A 27,547-nucleotide genomic window follows, 5' to 3' on the forward strand; every position below is an offset into this window, starting at 1 on the left:
TTGATTTTAAAAAAAGTATTCTATCATCTGTTCTAAATAAAGGCTCACATTTTCTAAATTCAGAATGTGATAAATGTGTAGGCAAATACTGGATTGGATTGGTTTCTGTTGAGATTAAGCCAAATGTGTGACACTGGTTAGGAGAGCAGAACAAATTAAATAATGTTTGTTGTATAAATCAACCATTAGGTGTGAGCCACTGAAGCTTAGGGTAAGATATTTTGAGTAACTGCAGCTTCCAGGATGCACTTCTAGGTTTTATTTTTAAACTCCCTTTATTTCAGTTTCAGTTAGAGAAATCCAATACAACAGCAAACACTAAGTACACATTAGGGTTAGCATAAGCAAGAACAAACATTGATTTGGATGTCATTTTGCAAAGGCAAACAGTTAAGCTAATTAGGCAAGTTTTACGCTCAAATTAGGCAAGTTTTACGCTCAAAGCAAAAATCGCACACAAACCACCAAAGACAGCTGGTGCGAGGACTGTTAAATAACAACATGTAGGTGAGAATATGCAAAACAGGAACATTATGCAATTTCTATTAAAGTGACCACACAAGTCCACTATAATTCCCAAGACTTTAAATAACGTATGAGAGGGGAACAGATTGCCTTCAGGCCAGACATTGGAGGATAATTTTCATATACATTTCGTCACAGTTGTTGGCCCAAGTTAATTCGGAAATCCGTGAAGCGATTGCAGGTGCAGAGGGACACATCCAAGTCACTGCAGTTTGTCTCTCTTGCAGTAGAAGAGCCAGATTAACAAACTGAGCCATGGATTTGCCAATTTCCAAAGGCACACCAAGTAGAAAAACTAACTCAATCGGGGGATATATCTAGTTCAGTCATTTCATACACTTTCTGGGTAACTTGAGTCCAAAAGGACTGCATCTTCAGGCAGGTCCAGAAAAGATGGACAGGTCCAGAAAAGATGGACAAAGTCGACATAGTGACGTTACATTTTGGGGAAGCCTAGTAGAAGAGGGATCAAACGTCCAAATCTTTAACAGGTGTATAATAATTAAACTGCAATATCGGTATTTGAAGGGCACTTTCTTGATATGGATGCATATTCGCTGCCACACACCATTCCCTATCATGCATTAAAAGTCTTTTTCCAAGTGGCTTTTTTTAGCAGTTCTGGAGCTATAGTGCCTCCAATTCAACACTATTTTATACATGTTTAATACTATTGAAGCAGGGCTTAACATTCTAGACAAGGAGCTTTTTTGCTGGCAGTAATAGTGAGTCATGAACTTTTGAAGCGATTATTCCTTGCATTCTGTGACAAAGCAACATAGGAGGAATCTCCCCTTTCCTGAAATTTGAGGAACGCGATAACAAAAATTCTCATAAAAATCATCTAGCTGGGCAATGCCCAACTTTAGAACTGTCTTAGTGATACCCTCATCAGGAGTGAATGGCAGGGCTTGAATCCTATTGAGAAAAACCATGGGGGTAGAAGAAGCAGGCGGTTTAAATCTAATATGCAATGCATACCTAGGCCAAAAGGTAGCGTCCACTCTGTTCAACTCCTGAGATCTCACCCTAGGAAGGCCTAGAAGAACAGCATCCAAAGCATTAGGGAGCGCTAGGTATTCTTCTAATTTGGAATTCAGATTTGTGGGGTGAGGGGGAAGAATATCAGAGAAGAGTGCTGGGCTACTGCCACCCAGGCAAACACTTAGCGGTCCGGGACACCCAGACCACCAACACTGTACAGGAGAGTCAAGGTATCCATTTGATCCTAGCAGTATTCAGTCCCCAAACTTGTTGCATAAAGACTAATTTCTTAAGGAAGGGATACAGGAATCTAATTGAACATTTGTAAACACATACAGACATTTGGGTAGAAGCACCATTTTAATTAATGAAATCTGTGCCATACATGATAGTGGACAGACGTTTGACCCATATCTTCACCTTCCCTTCAACCATTGAAAGTAGAGGGACACAATTTATAGAATATAGTTTAAACGTAGATCAAGCAATCACAATACCCAAATATCTAATGCCTTCCTGTGACCATCTGAAACCCAGGTGACCCTCAACCTTGACCCCCTCCCCAGTTAGGTATTGACTCACAGGAAGCATTTCACAGTTACTCCAATTAATGTTCGACCAAGAAAAGCATCCAAATTCCTTAATCTCATTCATAATCAGTGGGAGGTTAACTGAAGGGTTTTGTATATAAAATATATAGGTTGTCCGCATATAGAGAGCGCAAAACAGATTGATTATATAGAAAAAGACCCCCATTGCCATGATATTCCCCAAGTATGAAGCAAGAGGTTCGATCATATGGGAAAACAGGATTGGCGGTCTAGTTCCTCTACCCAATTGAAAGGGGTGATGTGACCCTGGGCATAGGCTCCATATATATTAATTGAACCAAGAATAGACCAAATAAAATCTCACACATGAGACAATACAGTAAACATCTAGTTCCACTTTAGGGAATCAAACACCTTCTTGGCATCTAATAATGCAGCCACCGCATAGATTTGAGGGTCCACAAGTGATCACATCTAAACATTTTCATACATTTGAAGCAGTCGATCTACCAGGCATACACCCTGACTGATTGGGTAGGACCACATATGGCAATAATGGTAGCAGACGTGGGCAACATTTTTGCAAACATCTTATCCAGGATTGGTACGATTTGCAGTCTATACTATCTTTGCTAGACTTTGGGACCACGAAAATAAGAGCCTCCCAAGCAGTATAAAATAGACACACATCTAATAATGCTTCCTGGTATAAGTTACACAATTTAGGGGCTAAGAGGTCAATAAGATTCTGTCAGGGCCAGGGGGTTTGCCCGAAAGTAGCTTCATCACTGCCTCGCAAATTCTGGCTGTTGTGATGGGAGCATTTAACAATTCTCGATGTTCATCTCAGAGGAATACCAGCTGCACACAATCGATATAAGAATACTTTTTGGGTATAGCATTATCAGAACCAAATGCCTACAGGATTTTTATAATACTCTAGAAATGCTTGATTAATAACAGACAGGGAAGTGAGTAACAAACCGGTCTCACCCCTCTGAATGGCTCATGAAGAGCCCATCCAGATCTCACCGCCAGGAGCCATGATTTGTCTATCAAAGAATGGATTCCCTGGTTGCTAGTTCTTGAAATGTATCCAGAGATTCTCTAATCTGTGCCGTCATAGATTCAGCCCTAGAGTTTTTGTAGTCAGACTTCAATATTAAGATGTAGCTCTATGGTGGACAACTCACTACATATTAATTTTATGATTCAAACCTCTTTGGCTATGGATAGTCCGCCTATATATAGCTGAAGGTCTCCGATATTGTTTTCATTGACGGCTATTTTTTTCCAATGGGTTTAATGAAAATGTTTCAATGAAAAAACCCATCGGAAAATATAGGCGGGGTGGAAAAGGGCATATAAAGGGTGGGGGTGGGGGGGTCAGGAATAGCAAACAAACAATATTTAACCACCCCAAAAAAATCTTTGATGGGTTTTTTTCTGCGAAAGATTTTCTTTAAAAAAAAATAAACTGTTGGAAAAATAGCTGCCGATGAAAGTGTAGGAAATTTGCCAAATAAAATTCCCTCCTCCAACATTTGCACAAACAGTAAATCGGTTAGTGATTATGACTTGAAATGTCAGGGACATTGCATACAGGGGGGAAAGTGGTACAGTCAGCTTCAAACGTAACTGAAAATGATCAGACAATGTCCTCAGCAAAATTTGACAGTCAAACAAGCAACCTGGTTATCCCCGATCTTGTAGCCACAGATCTATCCTGGGAAAATAATTGTGTGTGGGAAAATAAAAAGTGCATGCTCTTTCGTCACCATTGTGTTTATGCCACTAGTTATTAGAATCAGTGATTGGTTTAGAATATTAGAAATGTGGCCATCTAGCTGATAATTTTCCATTGATGTCATCATTGATGACAACAAAGTTACCAATCACTAAGAATTCCCATCCAGGTGTTTCAATGTTCAGAGCATAAATATCTGCTAACACCACTGAGGAGCCGCTCAATTTTCCCACAACTATAACAGATCTGCCAGAAGGGTGTACTATGCACCCAACCGATTGTGAATTTTACTCTGTGATGGAGAAGGATAACAACTCCACCGGAGAAGTCAGTATCTTGCACAATGAATAATCCCACAATTCTTAGCAAGTGTCTCATGCTTCACATTTGAAAGGTAAGTCTCCTGAAGGAGCCCTTTATCAACGCTTCATACAAGTCACGATCTTGCAAGTTTCGATTGGATCATTTACATTCCCGATATTCCAGGATAACAAAGTTGACATTGTGATGCATACAATAATGTTTTGCCAGCTGTTCTCAGATACAAGGATACCTTACCATGCATGGTTTCCTTCCCCATATACATATATAGCATTGTGGTAGTATGAGGTCATCCTTGATGACCATACGTGAGCAAAACCCCTAATAAATAAACCTCCCCATCGCTTCCTCCCACACTGGAGCTTACCCCACCCACCAGTCTAAAACCCAGAACCCAGTACCCAAAAACCAAAAATGAAAAATCCCAAATCACAGAATAGGGCAAATGCACATGGGGTAGTTAAATGTAGAGATGTTTCTTCGTCCTTAAGGAACACTAAAGAATAGTTATCTTACTCAAAACACTTGGGTACCCAAACCGTTAAATGAATGGTGAAAATGTAACACTGCAGTCATGAACTTGTGCCTTACAGCCCCATCCCCGTACCAGCAACACGCAACCCATTAGCTTCATGCAGAAAATACATGTAGAATAAATACTAATACACCTCTGGGACCCAAAGAACCCAACAGTGAGGGCTAAATTTCTTAACAGTTTTTAATGAACCGCAGAGTGTCCTCCAGGAATATGAAAAAGTGGGTTTTATCATTATATAATTTCAATTTGGCCGGAAAAAGCATTGCATATTGCACTAGTTGTTCTCGTGGCATCCTCCATACTATGTCAAGTTTTTCCTGGCTGACAATATAGATGGACTAATCTGTAAGAATCATGAGCATATCTGATTGCTAGAAGAGGCCTCCTTTCTCCTTTGCAGCTTGAGGAATAAGATCCTGAACCCTATAGTTGAAGATCCTGGCTATAACTGGTCGTGGTAGAATCTCAAGCACAGTAAGAAGGCCCAGAGACATGTGGGCCCTGTCAATTTGAAGAGGTATAGAGAATACTGTGGTTCCCAACAGGCCAGGTAGCATTTTATCAAGAAAAGGTATCTCGGCCAGTTTCTGTAGATTTCAGCAACCCTAGAAATGCAGACTTTGTTCCGCCAATAACTATTTTCTAACTCTCCGTTCTCTGCCTTGATGATTTTCGAGATCAGAGAGGTGCATATCCAATCGGTAAGTCACATCTTCTGCTTGTGATATACAGTGCTCAGCCTCAGTCATCCTGGTACAGTTGTTCCACTTCAAAGTTTAAACACTCTACTTTACCTGTTAATGAATCCATTTTTTGATCTATGTTGCAGATGCCCTGCTGCAGTTGTAGAATGCTGGGAAGGGGCTTTTCTCAATGTGTTACATCTTGAGGCAAGACCTCTTTCTCGCTCTCATTGTTGCCCTAATCAGCACCCTCATGTCCTTTCCTTGTATAGTTATCAGGTTTTGCCACTTTTTTCGCTGACACAGACTTTCCAGCCATCATACACAGGAACCTCTTTGCCTTGATCTGCCGATGTTCCCTAATTTCGCTATAGCAGCTCCAAGAATGTTTAATTTGGCACAGGACACTGACCCCGCCAGCGGGTATGTAAATGCAGAACCATAACAAAGCTGGTTTAGGATGAGGGGTCTACTACAGATTATCCTTGCTCCAGTTAAGTGCACCTGCAGACCCATTTTAGCAGCAAACTACTGCTGCATCAGTTCTCAGTAGCAGAGAAATGGCGTATAGCTCATAGGTCGACTTGTGGGTCTTCTATTGTAGCACATTTGAAATCTGTGCAGCAGGGCAGCGGACCGCATTCAATTACACCAGCGAGAATGCACCCCGACTGGGCTTTGTAGCCGAGATATGATGTTTAAGACGTTAGTCCTTTGCAGGTGTTTGCCAGTGTAGCGAGTCTGTCATAATGCTGGTAGGTTGTCTGAGCAGCAAATGGCCCCACAATCACTGGCAGTAGTATCTCTCACATTCTCTGGTCACAAGGCCAGCACAGCAACGCTTCCAAAGCATGGGAAGGTCGCCTGTACAGAAATCAGTCCCATGACCATCAGTGGCAGCGTCTCCCACCTTCTACGGTCCTGACAGAGCCAGGCATGCCATACGCACACTTGGTGCCTCTGTCTGATGTGAAGCACACATCCGGGAAGCCACGTTCAGCGGGTCCCTACACCTGCTCCCCAGGAGCCCGTACTTTCTCTTTGCTTGGGCTATACCGGGAGTGCTTCTCCAGGACCATTTGCACTGGCTGTGAACATGCAGAGCGCCTTCAAAATGCTGCTGGCCCTCTACAGGCCCCGCAACGTGGAGTGCTTCATCCAGAGACTGGCTCACTATCTGGACCCTGCTCTCAAGGATCCCAAATGCTGAACCTTGTCAAGTCTTCATGCCGCTCACCCAGAGGACCCTTAATCTAGGTTTGCAGGTGGGTTCAGTTGTCCATCGGGTTGCAATAACAAGATATGTAGGTGAGAGACAGATCTCTCTCACTTAATGGGCTTCTTCTCCAATGCTCTTTAGCACTCCCCTGGGGCACTTGTAAGTTGAACCATATGGCTTGCAAGTACCATTTCTGTATCCCTGCTCAGCATCATATACATCATGTGCTTGGAAAAAGAAGAGGCTACTGCGGAAGTTAAGTAAACATAACATACGTTATAAAAATCACATTTTGAAAGCACAGTTTTAAAGACAACTTTCACAACAAGCATAATTGTTCTATGCAATTACTACAGAGATGTTTTCTGAAATACTACACCATTTCTTAGCCATCTGTTAGCCTAAACAACATGTCATCTACTGTATTTCTTGAGAATACTCATATTTTTAAGTAATAATGTAGGCCCCAAAGAAATAGAGAAAGAGGATGCCAATTCTTCAATAGCATCCAGTCTACCCAAGTCAAAAATGTAAACATAGTTTATGCCAGTGGGTATTTGGGGTGTGAACATTTTGGTTAATTTGGCGGTTAGGGTAGTGCTCAAACCAGTAAAAATGTCAACAGTAAACTCCATAACAAACTGATTTTTTTTCTAAAAATTGCAGCATTAAAAAAGTAAATCACACCAGCAATCTAGAGTATACCTGAAGTGTACTCATACAGAGTGAAAGTATTCTAACCTGCTAGCCCATTGACACCAATCAATCCAGCTGAACTTGCAATGCTGACCACATGTCCATGGTTGGAGGCCATCATGGCTGGAAGAAAAGCTTTGCAAGTCTGTAAAACAGAAATGTTAGAACATTGGTTATTGCCATACCTGGATGTAACTTTGCACATGTTTCGTAATGATTATACATGTCACAAAATGGTGCCACTATAGTTCATGTTACATGACCCTTTCCATAAGAAAATGAAAAAAGGTTTTCTCTAACTTTTGATCTTGACTATGAAGTTTAAATCAAATTTGGCATACAACTGATCTGGCCAAATAGGAACACTTTTGCCAGCTTTCATGAACATGTTCCGTTAGCAAAGGAATGTTTGCTTTGGGTTTCCTATATTCCCTCAGAACATGCTTTTGGGACGCATATCTCAAAATGGTCCACTCCGATTATCAAGATTTTTGGTCCAGATAACCATGGTCCTCTAGTTACTCATGCCGAAACATGTTTGAAAATTGAGATGCCAAAGTATCCATCGATTCTCATTTTTCCACTAAAAGAATGTATCTGCAGATTTGTAATTGCGCTGAATGTTTGATCCAATGCAATACGCCTAGAGTATGACACATTAAGGGAAAGGAGAGAAACAAAGTAGCATTGTTTGGAATCTCCAGAAAGGTAAATGCAACATTAGCACGGGAAAGAAACTTGCCATTGCTTGAAGCACATGTAGTAGCATTGAAACTCACTAACATTTAAGCACAGGTAGCCTTGCAACAAACTTAACACTGATACAAACTAATACTGAAAGAAGCTTAGCATTCAGCATGGACAACACATGTAGCATCAGTACAAACGGATCATTGAAAAAGCCATAGTCTTTATCATTGAAAGACTCGTAGAATGGCAATAAACATCAGACAGAATGAGGAAGGGAGGGAGGATGGACAGATGGAGGCAAGAAGGAATGGGGGCATTGTGGGATGGCTGTTGGGATGGATGAAGGTAGGAAATGATAGAGGAGGCATGATTGTGCGGGGGTACAGAACATAGCTGCAAGGCTCATGGGCAGCCATGGCAGGTGGGAATCTAATCACAGAAGCTCAGCGTTGGCTGCACCTTCTCATAGGCAATTATATTATCCAATTCAAACCAGCCAGTTAACCAGTTAAATGCCTTAACAACCTGGCTTCTCAGCCCATGAGTAGTAGATCGGGTGTTGCATCTCTTCTCGTCCACTTTTAAGCGCTCTCCAACTGTTATTACCACCTCTATTGTTTAGACTTCTAAAGGAAGTTGCCGTTTTGCAGTCTGGACTTCTAAAGCTTAGAATGCCTTACCCACCAAATTTCTTAATCTAGGATCCCTCACCTCTTTCAGAAAACAACTAACATCGTTTCTATTCCACTAGCAGTGGTTCAACATGGGTCTGACACCAGAAAACGCACAAATGAGATATTTCAATGTTGTCAATCAATGGATGTAGAGATGAAGCAAGGGATAAAGGGAAGGGAGGAATGCAGAGAATAATGGACTGACACAAGGCTGGAGGGTGAGAGTTGGAGGGGTATATGATATGATATATGACATTTATAAAGCGTCTATACACAATGGGCCTCATTACGAGGTATGCCGGTAAGGGAAAAATGATGCCGGTATGTAAATACCGCCATCATTTAACGTTCCGTAGCATTCTGACCCACAAACCCGGTATTAACGGCACTATTATTTACGGTGCCGTAAATAGCGGCATAGGCGCGTACACGCGCCTCTTCGGGCAGGAAATACTGGCATGCCGGTAATAGGTGCCAATTACAACCCACGCAAACATGCAAATACCGGCATCGTGAACCCGGTAATAACGGGCTGCATGATGCCGGCAAAACGGGCATCGCGAACCACCCGCAAACAGCAACCAAGATACAAGGCAGCTGCCACAGGTGCACACAATCACCACAGGTGTAGTCAAAGGAGGCTGTGCCAGTATGAACTGAGCACACCCACACACCACAACCCTCCCCCACAGGTGTAGGCAATGTAGAGTGGCCCAGTACAAAAGGAGCACACCTACACACCACACCCCTTCCTACACCAAAATGCTACCACTAGCATTTGCAATCATGGCGCAGGAGGACATGCCTATACTGCTACAACTACAGCAACAGCAACAACAGCAACAACAACAACTACAGCAGCAAGAACAGGCAGCACATAGGAGACGCAGGAGGAGAAGGAGGGCGAGACAGGGCCAGCAATTACCACCAGCGCAGCCACCAGCGCCTCGTAGGCAGCCACCAATCCTCGCACCAGACCCAGCCCATTCAACCTAACCCCTGAGCAGATCCACACCCTGTACCGGTTGGACCGTGACACCATCACCACCATAGTGGACATGATACAGAACGACATTGCCAGCCACATACAAATACGCACTGCCAACCCCCCACTACTAAAGGTGGTGTCTGTGCTACACTTCCTGGCCACAGGCACCTACCAACACACAGTGGGCCAGCTGCATGGCATTTTACAACCACTATTCTCACGCATGCTGAACCAAGTGCTGGATGCCCTCCTGAAGCACGCAAGCACCCACATATCCCTACCACGGACTGCCCAGGAGATAGCCAAAACCAAAGTAGGCTTCCATGCACCGGCAGGCATATCCAATTGTGTTGGTGCCATCGACTGCACCCATGTGGAATTGGTAGTCCCCCATGGCATAGAGGTGGTGTACCGCAATCGCAAGCAATACCACTCCATCAATGTGCAAATGGTATGTGACTCCAGCAAGATCATCACCCATTACTGCGCCCGATTTCCTGGATCCACACATGATGCCATGCTACTGCGCAACTCCATGCTACCCCGTCACATGGAGCGACATGCCGGACCACATGCCTGGCTGCTCGGTGAGTTGCACAACAGTCCGAAACGCGTTGGCAACATATTTACAAAACTTGATACTATTTTGGTTTGGTGACTTTAACCAGGAAAATTGTTTGATTTCATTCTTTGTTGTTACCCAAAAAGGATTTCGTGAATTCATGTATACAAAAAAAGAATCTTATGGTTTAGAGTGTATAGAGTGTATCTAGGAATAAGGTTTCGTAAATTTTACAAATTATAGATTGATAGATTTTGAAAGAAAAATCTTATATATCTTTTGATTAAAACAACCCATGAGGAGTCTTTTTACTTTTCTTAAAGTTGTATTGTCTTACATCAAATAATCAATATACACATTGTGAAACTTTGTGAAATTAATTGAAATAGGAAGACATAACTGCTTGGCAATCTAACTGTTAAACAGCGATTATACACCTATCCACCTTATTTACCCAACTAACTTATAAAACCTAGAAAAAAGAAATCGATACTCTCAGCTAAATTTAGAACCGCAAGCAGTGAGATGTTCCACTAGAGCTCATGAGCCTGCAACATTGATACTTTTTGGGATTATATTCCCTTGGGAGTGCACTAAGGGTTGGCAGGTAGTAATACATGCCTCTTTTTCCCAGTTCCTTTACCAAGTTCCGAGTGGCCCCGTGACATTCGCCCTGGTGCACCTGAAATCTGAACAACACTATAAATAAACAACATACAGATATTTCCGTCATCTGTAAATAATAGAAGCGTATAAGTAACTTATGGAACAAGTTACTTACCTGTAACTGTTGTTCTCCAGCATGGGTCTGGCATGGATTCACATGCTCATGAATATTCCCCGTCGTCAGGCTGGGAATCCTCGGTAAAGAAAAAACCAGTATCAGTTTCGTTTCTGATCTGTCTTTCGTAGTAGTAACCAATCACTGGTCTCTGCGTCATACTGACCACAGCCAATGACTGCCCTCTACCTAAGCACCGCCTCTGGCAGCCATCTTCAGATTTGGTAGCACGTGAAGTGGCAGTATGACCAAGTGAAGAGCCGCAGAGGGGTAGGCGGGAGGGTTCGCATGTGAATCCATGCCAGACCCATGCTGGAGAACAACAGTTACAGGTAAGTAACTTGTTCCTTCTCCAGCATGGGGTCTGGCATGGATTCACATGCTCATGAATAAAGAATACATAGCAGTACACACATGCACAACCACGGGAGGTGGCAAAGGCTCAACATTAAGCATCACATCAAACTCAACATTAAGCATCTTACCTCCTCACCAGGCTCACCTCAGGCGAACAGGTTGCGCAGCACTGCTTGGCCGAGCCTGGACTCCTCCCTGGAATCCCGATCGACGCAGTAGAATTTCGTGAAGGTGTGCGTCGACCTCCACGTAGCAGCCCTACATATGTCCAGCAGGGGCACACCAGAAAGGAACGCTGTGGTAGCTGCGATCGCTCTGGTGGAATGGGCTCTAGGACGGCCAGGCAGCGGTCGGTTTGCCAACCGATGACAGTACATGATACAGCCGGAGAGCCATCTGGAAATGGAAGCCTTCGAGAGAGCCTTCCCCTGATTGACAGGTCCAAAGTTCACAAAGAGTTGTGACGTCTTCCGAAAACACTTTGTGCGGTCCACGTAGAACTTCAGCGCTCTAGCCACATCCAGCGAGTGCAAAGTCCTCTCAGCCGGCGACGAAGGCGACGGGAAGAACACAGGCAACACCAAGGGTTCGTTGAGATGGAAGTCCGACGGTACCTTGGGCATGAAGGAGGGGTGCGTCCTGAGCACTACCCTCGTGTCGTGAAAAGTCAAGTACGGGGCCTTGCAGGAAAGGGCCTGGATCTCTCCCACCCGTCGTGCGGAGGTGATGGCCACAAGAAACGCTGTTTTCCACGACAGAAACTTCAACGGGGCCGAGTGCAGAGGCTCGAACGGAGGTCCCATGAGCTTGGTCAGCACCACGTTGAGCTCCCACGCCGGGGCCGGCGCCTTCACCGGCGGGAACGATCTGAACAGTCCCTTCATGAACTCTTTCACCAGACGATGAGACCACAGGGACGTCCGGCCCGTGGTTCTGGTGTATCGGGAGATCGCAGCAAGATGAATCTTGATGGACGCGTGTGCCAGTCCAGCTTTGGCCAGCGTCAGCAGGTACGGCAGTACCTGGGGAGCCGTAATCCGTAGAGGGTTAATCTTCTGTGCGTGGCACCAGACAGAGAACCTCTTCCATTTGTGTCCGTAGCATTTAAGAGTCGAGGACGCCCTGGCCTTTGCAAGAACCTCTCTGCAGTCGGCCGGTATGTCGTATCCTCCAAACTCTAGCGCTGCAGGAGCCAGGCCTGCAAGTTCAGCGATTTCGGGTTGTGGTGGAGGATGGCGCCTCCTTCCCTGGAGAGTAGATCCGCGTCCACCGGCAGCTGGATTGGCGGGGACGCTGACAAGTCCAGAAGGTCCGGGAACCATATCTGCCTCGGCCACGCGGGTGCGACGAGGATCATCCTGCACCGTGACCTCTTGAGCTGGTTGACGAGCCGGATTAGCAGTGGCAAAGGAGGGAACGCGTAGAGGAACAGGCCCTCCCAGGGGAACGAGAAAGCATCGCCCATGCTCCTCGCCTGGGGAAACCTGCTGGTGAACCTCCGGCACTTGGAGTTCGTCGCCGTCGCGAACAGGTCGATCTGGGGTGTGCCCCACCGTCGGAAGAGGCGATCCACTAGATCCTGCCGTAGTTCCCACTCGTGGCACGAGCGCAGCTCCCTGCTGAGTGAGTCGGCGATGGTGTTTTTTATCCCTGCCAGATGAAACGGCACCAGAAACATCCTTTGGGCGACTGCCCAATGCCACAGGTCCTGCGCCTCCTTGGACAGTGCTGGGGACCTGGTTCCGCCCTGTTTCCTGATGTAAAACATGGTGGTGGTGTTGTCGGTGAAGATCCTCACCACCTTGCCCTTGAGGGACGGAAGGAAGGACCTGAGGGCCCAGAACACTGCACGGAGCTCCAGGACGTTGATATGGAGGGACTTCTCCGTCGGGAGCCAGAGGCCTCTCGCGTGCAGATTTTCGGTGTGCGCTCCCCACCCTTCCAGGGAGGCATCCGTGGTCACTGTCTCCTGGTGGTCTGGGGTCTGGAAGTCCATGCCCGCCGTCAGATGCGCGCGGGTGCCCCACCACCGGACCGCTCGGCGGAAACTCTCGTCGAGTGTGATCCTCTCCTCGAAGCCGCCCGCCGTTTGGATCCAGCGCGCGTCCAGGAACTCCTGCAACGGGCGCATCCGGAGCCTGCACATGGGAATGAGGTAGATGCAAGAGGACATCATTCCGAGGAGGGACTTGACGGACCTCACCTTGGCCGCGTCGGAAACCAACATCCGCTGTACCTTGCCCAGGATGGACCTGGTCCTTTCCTCCGACGGGGAGGCCAGAAGGGACACTGTGTCGAGCTTCGCTCCCAGAAACAGTGCGTTTTGCGCGGGTACCAGGTGGGACTTGGCGTAGTTCACGGAGAATCCCAGGTCCGTGAGAAGTTGGACGGTCCTTGCCGTGTGGTCCACGGCGAGCTCCCTCGTCTTGGCTCGGATGAGCCAGTCGTCCAGGTAGGGGTAGACATGGATCCCCTCGCGGCGCAGCTCCGCCGCCACCGGTGCAAGGCACTTGGTAAATACCCTGGGTGCCGACCGTAGTCCGAAGGGGAGGGCTTTGAACTGGTAGTGACGTCCTTGGACCACAAACCTGAGGAATTTTCGGTGCCCCTTTAGGATGGGAATATGGAAGTAGGCATCTTCCAAATCCAACGACGACAGGAAGTCTCCTTCCTCCAGCTGACCCAGGACGTGCTGGAGGGTGACCATCCGGAACTTCTGCACCTTGATGAACTTGTTCAGACGTCGCAGGTCTAGGATGGGGCGCCATCCTCCCGTCTTCTTCTTCACGAGGAAGTATCTCGAGTAAACTCCGGAGCCCCGAAGCCTCTTTGGGACGAGTTCGATGGCGCCCTTCCTGAGCAACGCCTTTACCTCCAGGAGAAGCTGAGGGACGTGAAGCTCTCTCCCGGCCACGGGGGGGACGCGCGGGCACCTTCTTTGAAACTCGAGCGCGTGACCCCGGGCCAAGGCGTCCAGCACCCAACGGTCGGTGGAGATGGACTCCCACACGCTGACGAAGCTTGCCAGCCGGCCTCCCACCGGGGTGCTTCGGTGGGGGTCCGACCCCACGGCCGGTTCAATCCTGTTTCGACGAGGCTTTGCCGCCTTGACCTCCTTGGCGACGACGGCGGGGTCCTCCAGACTTGCCTCGTCCTCTGTAGGCCTCTTGAGACGACGAGCGGGCCGCTTGACGGTAGGTAGAGAAACCGCCGCCGGAACCTTTGGAGGCGCTCTTGCCTCCGCTGCTCCGAAAGGGCGTCCGTCGTTGCTGTAGAACCCCAAGGGCCCGGGCCGTCTCAGTGTCCGCTTTAATGGCCTGAAGGGAATCGTCCACTGTTTTCCCAAACAGGTTGTTCCCATCGAACGGCATGTCCAGGACTCTGGTCTGTACGTCTTGACGGAAGTCCGTAGCCTTGAGCCATCCACGCCGCCTAAGGCACACGCCGTTGCCCAACTGGCGAAACCCAGTGTCGGCGATGTCCGTCGCAACCTCACCTTCCTGTAGGATTTCCAGGGCATCCGCCCTCTTGTCGTCCGGTAGGAAGTCCAGCAGGGGAGCCAGTTTGTACCATAGCTCCCTGTCGTAGCGGGCCACGATAGCCAAGGCGTTGGCCGCTTTAATCGTCGTCGCTGCAGACGAGATGACCCTGCGTCCCATAGCGTCCAATTTCTTTCCCTCGCCGTCGTGGGGAAGTCGATGTGGAGGCCGCACCCCCCCCCGCTTTCTTCCTGGCCGCCGGGGAGACGACGGAGTCCGGGGTAGGCTGCGCCCGGAGGCACAGTGGGGCCGCGTCCGGGACCCGGTACTTCTTTTCGTACCGGTCTCTTCTAGCTGGCGTCGTGGAAGGGTTCTTGAGGAGGGCGAGGCCCTCATCCCAAATGTCATCCAGTAGAGGCACCGCGAGGACCGTCTTCCTCTTGGCCTCGCGCCGTTGATAAAGGAATCCTTCCTTTTTCTTCTCCTCAGGGCAGAGTTGGAAAAGCTCGGATGCCCTGGCGATCATGGAGTGGAACGATCCAATCTCGTCGGGCGGAGAGGCCCTGGTGGGAGGTGACGACGGGAGATCCTCGTCGTATACCTCGTCGTCCGTACCCGTCGTTGCCGTGTCAGTCCCCGTATCATCCCCTCGGGTGGACGGGGAGGAGGGCTGGACGGGTCGCGACGGCTGAAAAGGAGGTGGAGGGTGAATCCTTCTTTTCTTGGGAGGGGGAACACCCGAAGGTCCCGGTTCAGGATCCCCCGACGGGAGAGGCTCCTCCGTCGGCAACGGTAGTCTCGTCCTTATCTCTGAGCATAAGGACTGTACAGCCAACAAAATGGCCGCCGAGTTGTCTTGCGGCGCTGGCAGAGGGGAATCCGACGGGCGATCAGGGGCCCCGTCGTCACCTGCGACGGGATCCATCCCGACGGGCCGGTCTTCATCCACGCCAAGGCCGTGGCTTAAGACCTCGATCAGCTCTTCCTCTGAAGCCGAATCTACGACGACGCCCTGCCCCCCCTTTTTCTTCCCCGCCGGGGATTTCACGGGGGTCCTATCGATGGGCACAAAAGAGGACTCCCTCCGAGGTGGCAGGGAGACTCTGAGCCCCGAGGTCGCCACCACTGGTGTAGCCTCCACAGGCTGAGCCAGGGCCGCCGCGACAGTATCGATAGAGGGCTTGGCCGGATGGATTAAGGCCTTCACCACCTTAGGTGCGCTCACCACCTTATCCTTGAGGGGGGGGACACTGCCTCGCTCCCCCTCCGATGGGGCCTTCGAGCTCGACGGGGGCCTCTCCAGGAGCTTTGCCGGGTGCTCGCCCTTCCTCTTACCCGACCCAGAGCGTTGGCTCGTGGCTGAAGGTGCCGGGGAGGGTGCACCCTGCCTGGCGCCCGTAGAGCCCGACCGTTCGGCGCTCACGGTGCCAGAGGACTCGCGGTGCTTGGCCTTGTGTTGGACCCCCGTCGCTGGGGCGTCCTCAAAGGTCTTAGAAGACCACTCGGATTTCTTCCTCTTCTTCTCACCTGACGGGCTCTTCCCTTCCAGCCAGTTGGCGAGGCATTGGTGGCGGTCCTTCATGGTCCGCTCCGACATATTGCCGCAAAACGCACAGTCCTTCTCCACGTGCGTCTTGTCCTCATGTAAGCAGTAGAGACAAAAGGAGTGTTCGTCCTCCTTAAAGACGTTCTGCAGCTGGCATCCAGGGCAGACCCTGCACAGCTTTCCGGGCGTCGAGCTTCCCTTCTCCTGGGCCATGTCCGGGCCTGAGAAGCTTCTGGAGTCCTCCAAAACGTAGCTCGACGAAATCTTCACCCTTGAGGGGCGCAGATGAATCCGACACTGGTCCCCATTGATCGGATGGAGAGTCGGTGGAGCTTGAGGCTCTTTTGACCGGAAAAAACGAAGTTTTGAGAAAAAAACGTGAAAAAATAGCACTAACGCTCGAGAGCAATAGCACGAGGATCCCAACACATGAACGTGCGGTACAAATCTGAAGATGGCTGCCAGAGGCGGTGCTTAGGAAGAGGGCAGTCATTGGCTGTGGTCAGTATGACGCAGAGACCAGTGATTGGTTATTACTACGAAAGACAGATCAGAAACGAAACTGATAGTGGTTTTTTCTTTACCGAGGATTCCCAGCCTGACGACGGGAATATTCATGAGCATGTGAATCCATGCCAGACCCCATGCTGGAGAATGTATGTACTACAAAACATAATATTTTCATTGTGAAAAGAAGACATGCCAAAATCTCAAACAGCCTTATTAACATTGCGCCTTGCTTTTTCCATTTGTGGACAAAATGAAGAAGAACGAAGCCACATTTGTCTCTGCGCAATCCGTGAAAATATCACTTGAGAATTAGGAAACATGTCCATAACCTTCCTAAGTCCTTCTTTCATAGCAAATTGCAAAGAAATTCCAGTCACATGTCCTAAACTGTTCCCTCCACAATGAATTACAATTATGTCTGGATGTTGCTCTGTCTCCAAAGTAGCACAGAGAGGTAGCAAGTCCAACCACTTCATTCCACGTACTCCATGCCAGTGTACTTCCACATGTGGGAATCCAAGATCTACAACTACTCCACAGCTTTCTGCATGCACCTTCAACCAATGTATCCATGAATCTCCTAAAATCCAAACAATCTGTTTTCTGAAACACACAGCCATAGCTATCTTTTGTTCTCTCAGCAAAAAGAGTATCTGAGAAAATCTCTCCTGGCACAACACACCCACCAAACTTTCCTGACCAATCCCTTTCAGTGCTTATTCTCATTTGCATGACTTCTGAACCCAAAAATCCCCGGATGCAACTCCCGATGTCCGCGAACTACCGCCATATCCGCGGACATATCGTAACATTAACAGCCCTTCTACCATTTTCACTACACTCTCTCTGCCATTCCCTCATTGGATGTACCTCAAAAATCACATGACCATGCACCAATCACATTCAAGACCTCTACATCTAACTGCATCATCATGGATCAGCACTGCAAATGTACTCTGAATCTCTCTGAGTACAAGTGTCATATCATTGGCAAGCAGCATCTACCAGAAATACTGTACAAGTCTTCAAGATTTCTACTTGCAGCTCCATGCATATCCATATGCATGAACACAAACTTCAGGTATGCATATTTTCTGTATAGTAACACATTTTCAAACAGACTTTTACCTTGTAAAATTTGTAAAATGAATTTACTGTACTTTTTTCAATTTCCTAAAATCAACTATCACTTATAAACCTTTATACTATTTACTTTCTTTATACACACACACTCAAATCATGTTAAACTAACATTTTTTAAATGAAATATATAGACTACATATATTCAAACAAAATTGCATGCAAACACAATCTATGTTTAAACCTTTATAAAAATACTTATACAATTTCATATTTTTTGATTTTATTTATTTACTTAATTACTTTAAATTAGACATGACATTGAGGCGCTATTACCTAGAACAGTTTACTTACAGAAATAGTGGTATTCACTAATATATTATAAATTTCACAAGGCATAGTAAAGATATTTTATTTTGCTACAGTTAGTCATTCAATACAATTTGTTCATTAAGAACATATCATATGTACTGAACTGATGCAATGTATCTTATGTAAATAAATTAGTTTAATGGTTTTACAGAAGGCACTGAGGATTTCAATTAAACAAATCAACATCTAAATTAAAAACAGTGCTATATACAAACAAAGTTACTAATTTGAAGCTTTTACAATTGCAGTGAAGACCAGTTTCCTGAAAAGAAGCAGCCAAATTCGAAGAAGAAAGAAAAATTAAGAAGTTACCTGTAAATTTTAAAAAAAAGTAAGTAAAATATCACCATAATATTTGTATTATTAATCAAATATACTAGAACGTTAATACGAGCTATTTCGGTTTCTAAAAATAGAGATTTTGTACCATTTTGTCCAAAAATGTCCATGTCTTAAACAGCGATTTACAGCCAGAATGGCCAACAAATTTCTATTTTTGGACACACATATTACCCAACTGAACCACTACAATTTTCATATTATATAACAAACAACTGTTTTAATTGTATAAATTAGATTTACTATTTGTACTTTTCCACACCACTAGCTTACATTTTTTTTGTCATCTGAACCCAGGTTTAGTAACACAAATTCAAGAATACCTATCCTTACTAGTTTTAGTTCCCAATGCACAATCACACACCATTACATACATCTTTATCATCTTACTCAAACACTCATGCACACAGCATACATACATTCCAGAACACCCCAACCCATATCTTCTTTATTTTTTTCAACAGACCCTAAAGAATGCCTACCAAAAGTCAAGTCTGTAGAAAGCAACGCAAAAGTAGAGCAAATGAAAATAAAGGTGTCCAACATAAGCATCCATCTCTAGCAGAATTTGTAAAAAAAAGTTGAAACAAAACAGCTAATACAATCATTTAGTGAAACACAAGAAGTTTCAAGTACAACAACTTTGCTTCCTCTATCAAAATGTAAAACAAACCAAAAAACAATTAACAGAAAATCAGCTATCAGTACAGATAAAACTACTTCTTCAAATTTTAATATAGTGCAAAGTAAGCATACCAAGAAAAGTATTTTAGCCAAAATATATCGTCACAAAGTCCTTCAAAATCTTATAAAAACAGGAGAGAAATCAGGTTCAAAGCTTAAAACCTATCGTAGGAAATTAATCTTAGAAGCATTGATGGACGGTGCAATTCTTCTCAAAAGAAATGTATTTATTTTACTGTTAAACAAAATGAAACCACTAACAAAACTAATAACTAAATTACAAAAAAGACTTCTCAATAAGCGAAATATCAACAGAAAGAACTTCTTAAGTATCAGCGGAGGTGAATGGAATCACACTACAAGCACAGAACCATATTTTAATGAAGAAGCGTACAAACAAAAGCAAACAAATACAATTGCCATACATAGCAGTGGTCGAGGTTATGAAAAAGTGAATAATACCATAATGGAACAAGAAGTACTTCTTACAAAAATATGCCCTGAAAACTTAGAATTACCCCTCCATTCAACTGAATCAGAACGTCTAGTGTACAAATGGCCATGCACGTCAATGTGTAACATTCCCAAACAATGTTTCAAATCTTTACGCCAATTCCTCAATAAATATGTAAAAAGCAAAGACAAAATCAAAATTAAATTACTGCAAAATATAGATACCTGTCCAGTGCGCAAATACACAGGACTACAAGGACATTCATTGGCCTGCATCACAGGACCTACTTGTAAAACCACTTTCCATGATATCAAAAGGATATCAGCACATCATTCAACTATAAGAAATCTAGTCTATAAACTGTACTATGCTAAAAGTCCTGCTTTAGCACTAGCAAAGTTAAATAACATCCTTCTACATGGTACAGCAAAAGACCTACTTGAAGAAATTCACTATATCCAGAAAAAATATTTTGGAAGTGAAAGCCATTTACAGAATGAAATAGCTTTAAACCAATTAAGCAACAATTCTACACATGGCAACCTTTTGCTAAACACATACAAAAAAGAAATACTAAAATTTAAAAGTACATCAGCTGAAGTACCAAACCATGTATGTGTATGTTGCCGTAGAATTTTTTATAAAAGTAACACAAAAACTTTGGACCTATCATACAAAATAGAAGACAATTAAGATTCTAAATGGTTTGAATTAGCTCTCTACCTTGTAGCAGAAAACAAATATGAAATAACTGAGCCCTTAATACTTTGCAGTTATTGCACTACAAAACTTGACAACAACCAAACTCCTTCACGTTCTATCACAAATAATTTGGAATTATACCCAGTACCAAAACCTCTACAACAACTTAATTTATATGAGAGCATCATAATTCAAACAGTACACCCATTTCAAGCAATAATACGCCTTCAACAAAAAACAGCAAAATTACCTCCCTCTGAATTGGTAAAAGGCATTCGTGGAAAAGTAGTTTATTTACCGTTAAATCTAAAAGAAAATGTGCATACTCTAGGAGTGCAACGTCCAATGCAGCAATCTTTAATTATATTAGTAAATGGAGTACCTACAAAAGACAAAAAAATATGGCAACAGCTGGTAGTTTTATATAAAGTTAGACAAGCCTTCCAATATCTTAAAGAGAATAATGAATATTACAAAGAAATTAATATTGAAGAAAACTTGAAAGATACAACTTAAACAATTCAAGAAACACAAGAAGCTGGTCAATTTGAGCTACTAGATCCTGCTACAATATCAAATACTTTAGACCATTATACAATTCATCCTTTGCACTGTAATGACACTGTACAAGATGTACTGGAAACTTACCAAATGCGTCAAACAAAAGGATCGCCAATCAGTATATGGGAAAATAGTATAGAAGCACGTGCTTTTCCTCTACTCTTTCCTACTGGCAAAGGAGGAAGGTATGATGATAGACCTATTCAAATATCAGCTTCAGAATACCGCTCATTACGGATGTATTCTGAAGATCCCAGATTTAGACAAAGGGCCTCATTACGACCCAGGCGGTAAGTTACCGCCTGGGTCGTACCCTTACCACCATGGCGTAAACTATGTTTACGCCATGGTGGTTGGCGGATTTACCGCCCCATTCCAAGGTGAGTGGGGCGGTAAATCCCCATTTCCCATTTTACCCTTCCCCATTCCCATTTTTGCCCCATAGGGCATAATCGGAGTGGGGAAGGCGCTAATTACGCCACTGTAAATTACGGTGGCGTAATTAGCACCATGGTCCCTTAGCGGCATGGATTTTAACGCCTGCAAAAAGCAGGCGTTAAAATCACCATGGCGCTAAGGGACCTTGTAATCAGGCGTTAAGGGTCGGCGCCGTTAACCCCTTAACGCCTGACTCATAATGAGGCCCAAAATGTGGAATACATATTCCACCTACTCTTTGAAAGTGAACTAGCAACTTTATGTTACGGAGTTGCACACATATTAAAATCAGGATCACACTTTCAAAATATGACAGCTACACAATTATTAGAGAAAGTGCAACAAAAGGATGAGGTTTTACAATCAAATATTACAAATCTATTAGCAAATATGCGTGGTACTAAAGAGTACTGGTTTCAATGTCATGGAGATGTACGTTGTATGATCAGAAACCTTGACCCACCCACTTGGTTTGTTACATTAAGTTGTGCAGAATATGCATGGGAAGATTTACATGATTTCCTACGCATATCAAATAAAAACAAAACAAACAGATATTGTAACACCTGGAGAACTTTGTTCTTTGGATCCTGTTAATGTTTCAAGATATTTTCACCATCGCTTCATTGCTATGCTACATTTTATTTGTAATAAAACTGTTCCTCCCCTTGGAGAAGTGCAACCCTTCTTTTGGAGAAAAGAATACCAAGCCAGAGGAGCACCACATATCCACATGCTTTTATGGATTAAAGATGCTACTAAATTTGGTCAAGACAGTGATGCCACTGTTTTACAGTTTATTGAAAAATATGTCACTTGTGAAATTCCATCAGAAGCCACAAATAGTGATCTTCATGCACAAATTTTACAATTTCAAAGACACAAATGTGGAAAATATTGTCGTCGCAAATACAAAAACAAAGGCAAATACTACACCAAATGCCGATTTGGTTTCCCTAGACCAGTTACAAATACAGGTCAAGTAAACAACCTCATGTCTTCAGTTAGACATAGTGTTAAAGGTAAGTCACCTAAAAATACATATTACATAAAAAGAAAAGAAGAAGAAAAATATATCAATGATTATAATGCAATCATTGCCCACTTATGGAATGCAAACATAGATGTGCAGTACATTGCAGACAATTCTACTGCAGTTGCACGATATGTCACAGCATACTTAACTAAAGCAGAAAAGACAGAGCTCCAAGACCTCTGGAATGACCCGTCATCAGATAAAACAGTATCTCAGAAATTATACAGCTTGGGCATAAAAATGCTCACCCATAGAGAATGTGGATCTTATGAAGCAGCTGATCGTTTAACTGGTACTTCATTGTATGGTAAATCTGAAAATATAGTATGGCTAAGTCTTGGTCCAGCTAAATCTAGAAAAAGAGTTCTAAAATCATATGAAGATATAGAAACAATAGCCAAACATGATCCCAACAGCCAAGACATTTTAAAAAACAATTTATTGGACACATACTACCCAAACAGAAGTAATACTTTGGAAAACATGTGTCTATACCAAATAGCCCAAAACTACACATACAAAAATAATATGAAACCTGATGAAAAAAAAGGTAAATATAGAGTGACAGACTGTGAAGGCAGCTTAGTTAAACTCACTAAACCAAATTTAATTAATCATATCAAATTGTCATTGAAGACTCCTCAACATAAAGAAGTATATTACATGTCCCTGCTACAACTCTTCAAACCATGGAGAAAAGAAGAACAATTACTAGATAACTATGACTCATATGAGGATGCTTTCAAAGCAAATGAAAGCACTATAACTGATGTAAACTTTACACAGTACAAAACAATGTTGCACAATGAACAGCAACATGAAGAAGAACTCCAAGCCCAACTAGATAAGGATACTTCTGACAATAGTCAACTTTCTGTAACAGGAAGCCAAGAACCACTGGGAGAACCACCAATAACAAATGAGGCAGAATTAGCTATGATAGAAGTAGAAAACACCATGTGTCAGTATGAAGATAAGGAAGACTTAACTATACTACAATCAAAACTAAACAATGAGCAAAGTAGCATTTTTCAAGAAGTAACAAAACAAATTGCACATGGTGTAAAACATGAAAATAAAGAATGTTCCTGCCATAATTATAAAACTATACTACTGTACGTCAGTGGTGAAGCTGGTTCTGGCAAAACATTCCTAATCAAAATCATTAGTAAGTTCCTTCAACAATTGACAAACAACAAACTGTCAGCTGTTGTCACTGCCCCCACAGGTTTAGCTGCCTACAACATAGGTGGTGTTACATTACACTGATTACTACTATTACCAGTAGAACACCAGAACAAATTAGACTATTACAAACTTTCTGCAGAAGCTGCAATGGAATTACGCAGAGTACTGAAACAAATGAAAATGCTACTAATAGATGAAGTGAGCATGGTCTCCAACCTGATGTTAGCTTTGATTCACCTCAGATTACAAGAAGTAGTCAAAACAGACTATGAAGAGCTCTTTGCAGGAAAACACATTATTGTTTTTGGAGATCTGCTTCAATTAACACCAGTAAAAGGTGAACCTATTTTTAAAACATTAGGGCACAAACTCTGCCGTAAAACTGTTGGCAGCATTGGAAATGTCAACCTTTGGCAACATTTCCAATACAGAGAATTAACAGAAAACATGCGCCAATCTTCAGATCTAACTTATGCCAACATTTTAAAAAGTTTGAGAGTTGGTATACTTTCTAAAGAAGCAGAAGCAACATTGAAAACCCGGCACATTAATGCACTTTATGGCGATAATGCATGTGCTACAGATGTTATGGAACAATTAGCCCACAAAAATGTCAATTGTATGGCCTTAATGCCAACTCTTGCAAGCTGACTCAAATTCAATGAAATAATGTTAAGTAAAGAAATGCAACCAATAATGGAAATTAGCACCACAGAAAAACTAGATGTACATGGTATGACACTACCCATGTGTGACCAAGCCACAAGACTAAATAATTTAGAAAAATCAATCTCAAACACAGCAGGCTTAGAAAAGATGTTAAAATTATCCTTAAATTGCAGAGTAATGCTTAAACGTAACCTTGACGTGGACCAAGGACTAGTTAATGGAGCACTGGGTACAGTTGTTGGCTTTCAAACATACCCACGTGACAACAAAATTCAGTTTGTCAATATACTCTTTGACAAACTTTCAGAAGTAAAACGGATAGGACGCTCAACAGCTAGATTCCTTCCCTTCAAAGATATGTATGTACGCAGAGAACAATTTTCTCTAACTCTTGCATACGCAGTCACGATTCATAAATCACAAGGTCTTACCCTAGACAAAGCAATGATAGATATTGGTAACACAGTCTTTAAAGAAGGCATGAGCTACGTAGCACTATCACGCTTACGTACACTTGACGGTCTATTTCTAATCAACTTTGATGCAAGTAAAGTAAACGCTGATATTCCTTGCATTTTAGAATATAATAGACTTTGCTCACTATACACTCCCCATCTAAACACATATTCTGTTCCACAAAAACTACAACGTTGTAAAAGAAAACTAAATCAAACAGAAATGCAACAGGACGTCACTGCAAATCCTCCAAAGAGAGTAAAAGAAACTAATACTTCATCAAGTACCACAAACAAAAAAGAATCAATTAGAGAAAGTAAACCAGGTACTTCTTTAAAGAAGGAAGACAAACTCCAAAAAAAGCAGTTAGATACAGAACTACCTGGACCATTTAAATTCTCAAATATAGTTGGTGTAAGTTGCTATGCAAATGTAGCAATAAATATTCTATTTCAATTACCACCAATTGTTGAAAACATTTACTTACACAGTACAGACCCTTTGTGTTTGCAAATGTTAGTACTTCACAGAAATGCAGCAAACAATCCTGACAACACATATAGGCCCTCATTACGACCCTGGCGGAAAGCGACTGACCGGACCGCCACAGCGTAAATAGCGTTTCCGCCATTGCACGATGGAGCAAAGTGCGGCCCATTCCGACCCATCGGGCACGAGCACCACGCCATGGCGGAAGTGCAAAGTCCGCGATGGCGGAAATGACCCCAAAACGGCCCACACCGCCGCCGTACGGCGCCCTAGGTGCAATACCGCCACCCATCATAGCGGACACCGCAGTGAGCGCCAACCGGAAAGTACGGCGACCGTAAATATACGGAAACGGAAGTAAAAACATGGGCCCGGAACGGGAAACAACACCCCGTACACCTATAAAACCACAAAATACACACAACCACTAAAAACACCACCCTGAGACACATCCCAACCCGTCATCCACCCTAGTGAAACCAAGAAAAATGGGAAAAGTAGCAAAGAAAGCGTGCGACCGCAAGCAGCAGGTCCACTTCTCCCGTGAGGAACTCACCGTGCTTACAGAGACCCTCCAGGAGAATGCCGCCACCGTCTTCTCCACGCAAATGACCAGGACGGCACTAGCGAACAAGAAGGCCATATGGGCCCTGGTGGCACAGCGGGTAAGTGCGGTGGGGACCGCACCCCGCAACCCACAGCAATGCAGGAAGCGGTGGGACGACCTGCGGATACGCGTCCGTAGCATACTTTCTGCCAACCGCAACATTGCCACAGCCACCGGGGGAGGGTCGGAATCACCCATCAAGTTGACCCCCTGGGAAGAAATCTGTGCCTCCACCATTGGAATGGAGAGCATAGAGGGAGTCGGAGGGATGGAGAAAGGAGTGCAGACATCCGGAGAATCAGGGAGGTGGCCCAAATAAAACCATGCCAAATCCACAATGTCCAATCATGTGACTCACATGTGTCCACATAGCGCAACAGCAACACATGGCCAGGAGAACGTCCACACACATTGGCCTGATAGCGCACTTTAAAACCACAATAAATACATAAATAATTAAAAACCCCAAAAACACCCACTACACGTGCAGCAGGCACACCCTAACTGCAGGCTGCCAAACAACTGCACCCTCACTCCACACACAAATGAAAGCACCTCCAAGGCCCCGACCCAAATCACCCTCAGGTACCACCCCAATGCATGTGATACATTGCCATTCCAATTCCCACAGACCCATTAATAACGCTCGCCCTCCTTTACTCCACCACAGGGTCCGATCCAAACGACGAGCTCCAGGACACCCCTACCAGCACACCTGCAAAGAGGGCCAAGACCGACGGCCAAAGACCCTCCACCTCAGCTGCACGCATCAAGACACGGCAGCACACTGGAGGGAACATCAACAGGCACCCCAGCAGCCAGCATGCCGACAACAGCACCACCACAGGTCCCCCCAATGGATTCCACAGAAGGTACTGCCTCTGGTGGCAGCAGCACCATAGGTGACACCCCATTAATGGCAGCATGCTCCGACACAGAAGACGGGGATGTCGAAGTCAGATCCATCCATGACCTGTCCCAATCCCCCTGTCTGTTCCATCCCGTACACCATGAGGATACCACGCAGGGGCACCCACAAGACAACGACTGGCCATCCCCCACAAGCCCTGTGGCAGGGCAACATGAGGCGAACAGCCCCTCTGTGACACCACCGCAAATGGCCATGGCACAGCACAGGCAACAGTCCCTCGACCAGTTAATCGTGCAACAGCAGCAACTGGCCACGCTCCTCAAGGACCATGCCGATGGATGTGGGGGCACTAAGGCAGACATAGAATCATCAACTGAGACACTTAGGGCACAAATGGAGAGTAGCACCGAGAGCCTGAGAGTCCAAATGGAGAGTAGCACCGAGAGCCTGAGAGTCCAAATGGAGAGAAGCACCGAGAGCCTCAGGGGGGAACTGCATGCGACGTCCAAAGACGTATGTGCCGAACTTGCCGCAGTGCGCCGTGTGCTCACTGAGCTCTCACAAACCCTTAGGGACATGCATGGACGTGAGCAGGCAGAGACATCATCCGTTGCAAGTTCCGTCCAGGGCAGCCCCCAACGTAGATCTGGGAGGAACCTGCGCTCCACAGGCAGGGGTGCCCCTGATACCCGCAGAGGGGGCTTGCAATAGCGACTGCCCACTGACAATGAGCATCTTTGGACACTGGTG

The 27,547-nt window shown here is 44.9% G+C and overlaps 1 protein-coding gene across 2 annotated transcripts in view; it reads right to left on the bottom strand.

Moving 5' to 3' along the window:
• SDR16C5 (short chain dehydrogenase/reductase family 16C member 5) overlaps positions 1-27,547 on the bottom strand; it is a 326,953-nt gene that overhangs the window by 135,145 nt on the left and 164,261 nt on the right. For both annotated transcript variants that reach the window (XM_069621073.1, XM_069621074.1), the window contains exon 4: positions 7,310-7,409. In XM_069621073.1, coding sequence (XP_069477174.1) covers positions 7,310-7,409 — 100 coding nt within the window. The remainder of the gene's footprint in view (positions 1-7,309; positions 7,410-27,547) is intronic.

This window comes from Ambystoma mexicanum, chromosome 5q (assembly GCF_040938575.1).
Source record: "Ambystoma mexicanum isolate Mex_15411 chromosome 5q, UKY_AmexF1_1, whole genome shotgun sequence".
NCBI lineage: Eukaryota > Metazoa > Chordata > Amphibia > Caudata > Ambystomatidae > Ambystoma > Ambystoma mexicanum.